At 38.2% G+C, this 2949-nt stretch overlaps 1 protein-coding gene across 1 annotated transcript; it reads left to right on the top strand.

Annotated features, from left to right (window-relative positions):
- The first annotated feature begins 1630 nt into the window (after positions 1–1630).
- On the top strand, positions 1631–2569 carry LOC116350962 (protein GVQW3-like). The gene is made up of 2 exons (XM_031782980.1): positions 1631–2039; positions 2367–2569. The coding sequence occupies exons 1-2, from the start codon at positions 1631–1633 to the stop codon at positions 2567–2569; spliced, it is 612 nt and encodes a 203-aa protein (XP_031638840.1).
- Positions 2570–2949: the final 380 nt, after the last annotated feature.

Raw genomic sequence — 2949 nt, 5'->3', positions numbered from 1 at the left:
TATTTCGTTTAAAAAAAAGTAGAAGAAAAAACAAATCGTCTATCACAGTGTGGTCGCAAATACGTTGTGTGGTCGCACATGCAAAGTTTGTTCTTTCACCACCATATTACAGGTACATGGCGCCACCATGTCACTTTTTTCATGTCGGGGGGATGGGTAGCACATCCCATCGAAGTGTTTCCAAGTATGTCTTCACGACATTTGCAACATGTGGCCGAGCATTGTCATGTTGAAGAATAACTTTGTCGTGTCTTTGCTCATATTCTGGCCGTTTTTCGCGCAATACTCGGCTCAAACGCTTCAATTGTAATCGGTAGCGTGGCCCATCAATGGTTTCATTCGGTTTCAGCAGCTCATAGTACACCACACCTCGTTGATCCCACCAAATACACAGCATTACCTTAAATCCGTGGATATCTTGCTTTGATGTCGATGGTGCTGGTTGGCCGCGCTTCACATATGCTTTTTTTTGCTTTGAGTTATCGTAGTGAATCCACTTTTCATCACCAGTGACAATACGATGCAAAAATCCCTTTCTTTTCTGTCTTTGAAGCAGCTGTTCGCAGGTGAAATATCGTCTTTCCACGTCTCTTGGCTTCAGTTCATGTGGTACCCAATTTCCATGCTTTTGAATGAATCCTGCTGCTTTCAAACGTTGTGAAATGGCTGCTTGAGTGACTCCCAATGATTTTGCAAGTTCTTCTTGAGTTTGACACGGATCTTCATCGAGTAATGCCTACAATTCTTCATCTTCGAACTTTTTTTCTCTTCCGGCACGCTCCTTGTCTTCGACATTAAAATCACCATTTCTGAAGCGTGCAAACCAACGCTGACACATTCTTAAGTCTATAGCATAGTCAGGATAAGCTTCAGTGAGTAAACGATGTGCTTCAGATGCGTTTTTCTTCAAATGGAAAAAGTAAATTAACACTTCCCGCAAATGATCTTTTGATACCACGAATGTCGACATTTTCACCGTAATAAAAAAATTTTGTGTGTAAACTTGTGTTCATTGTGACAGATGGTTTTTAATAGATTTTTTGACGCTCTTTAAGATACAATAGCTGTCAATGTCAAAACAATGGTACATATAATTGATGTGAAGTTAGATACGAATGCGACATTATATATTTATACTTCCAATATAATGGTGCTCTTTGTCAATCGCTATATCATTTGTTTCTCTTTTGGAGTATTTACTTGTATTTACTTGTATTTAGTATAAGTTCGAAGCGGTTATGTATTCTGAATGCATACGTTTGTAAAATAAACTAAATGGCATTTGATAAATGCTAATGATTTTTGTTTACAAGATGATTTTGAGAAAAGAATGTTGTACTGTTCTTGCCAAAAGGCGCGTAAAGTCCATAAGAAACAATGTAAATTGAATTGAAAACAGCATACGCACTGCTCTCTGGCATTTAAAAGTTATACTTGAAATCTAATAAACATACAGGTGTGTCAAAAATTTTCGGGCCTGACATATAGACGGCACTAGTTACAAATTGTTCATGTGCTGTAATTGAAGTACGAACTGTCAACAGTATTGTGTAAAAAAATTGAGTTGATATCTGTCATCGTTTGTTTTCTACAACATTATATATCAAGCAACTTCGATATTTTCAGAAAAATGGATAAAATCGAATATCGAGCGGTGATTAAGTTTTTCACAAAAGAAAGTATAGCACCAAAAGATATCAATGACCGCTTACGTGCTGTTTATGGTGAACTTGCTCCATCGTATACGAGGGTCAAAGAATGGGCAAAGCAATTCAAGTGGGGCAGAGAATCATTGGAAGATGATCCACATACAGGTCGGCCAGTTGAAGCAACTGCTCCAGATGTGGTGGAGAAACTTGATCATCTCGTGCACGAAAATTCTCGAATGAGCAAGAAAGTGTTAGCAGCAATGTTTGACATCTCAACTGGCAGTGTATTCAATATACTTCATGAAAAATTGCACATGAGAAAGGTTTGCTCACGATGGATTCCAAGAACTTTGAACAGAGCTCAAAAAGAAGAACGAATTACTGCTGCACGTGAGTTTCTCGAGTTGTTGGAATGGAATGAAGAGGACACATTTGAGCGAGTAGTGTAACTACTAACAGTGTACTGTATTCTGGGATGCCAAAGGCATAATAATAGTTGAATTCCTCCCAAAGAACAACCACAGTCACGGGCTATTTATATGCACAACAGATGCAAAGATTGCGTTAAGCAATCATAGAAAAACGTCCTGGTTTGCTGACTCGAAAAGTTCTTCTTTTGCAGGACAATGCACCGTCTCACAAATCATTGCTCGCACAAGGCAGCTGCCATCAGGGAATGTGGGTTCGAACAACTCCACCATCCACCGTATTCTCCAGATATGGCCCCCAGTGACTATTTCCTGTTCCCAAACACCGAAAAATATCTGAAGGGGAAGCAATATGAGTCCGAAGAAGAGATATCGAACGATTTTTTCAACGTATGGGAGGACAGAGATGCCAAGTGGTTTGAAGGAGGAATTAAAGCATTAAAGCATCGTTATGAAAGTGTCATTCGTGTTCATGGAGACTACTTTGAATAATAAATATAGTCATTTGAAAATACAAGGTGTGTTTCTATATCAGGCCCGAAAATTTTTGACACACCTGTAATGAAAAAGATAAAAAAAACATTTGTTGCCATAGAAAAGTATTGAGAAATTTGGCTTTCAAACCGAGCAATTGCTCTTGGAATATTCATAACGCGATTACAAATTTGCACTATTTGTATACTCGTTCCCGGTTTGATCAGTTTTTGAATCCTATAAAAAATGTCGATGTTTGAAAATCATTCTTATTTCGAAAACATTGGAATACTTGGTTAAAAATAGTTTTCGTTGCACTTAGATTGTCGCGCTATATGTTTATGTTTTTAAATACAGGGTGGGGCATATAATAGGCTCACTCTTAGGGGGTGGGAATT

This window comes from Contarinia nasturtii, unplaced genomic scaffold, assembly GCF_009176525.2.
Source record: "Contarinia nasturtii isolate CC-2019 unplaced genomic scaffold, AAFC_CNas_1.1 Cnas_scaffold_4314, whole genome shotgun sequence".
Taxonomy (NCBI): Eukaryota; Metazoa; Arthropoda; class Insecta; order Diptera; family Cecidomyiidae; genus Contarinia; species Contarinia nasturtii.
This window is presented reverse-complemented; position numbering and strand designations above follow the sequence as displayed.

Coding starts and splice junctions, on each gene's coding strand:
- LOC116350962 (XM_031782980.1), top strand. CDS start 1,631: ATGGATAAAATCGAATATCGAGCGGTGATTAAGTTTTTCACAAAAGAA. Junction 2,040..2,366: donor AGAACGAATTACTGCTGCAC/GTGAGTTTCTCG, acceptor CGTATTCTCCAG/ATATGGCCCCCAGTGACTAT.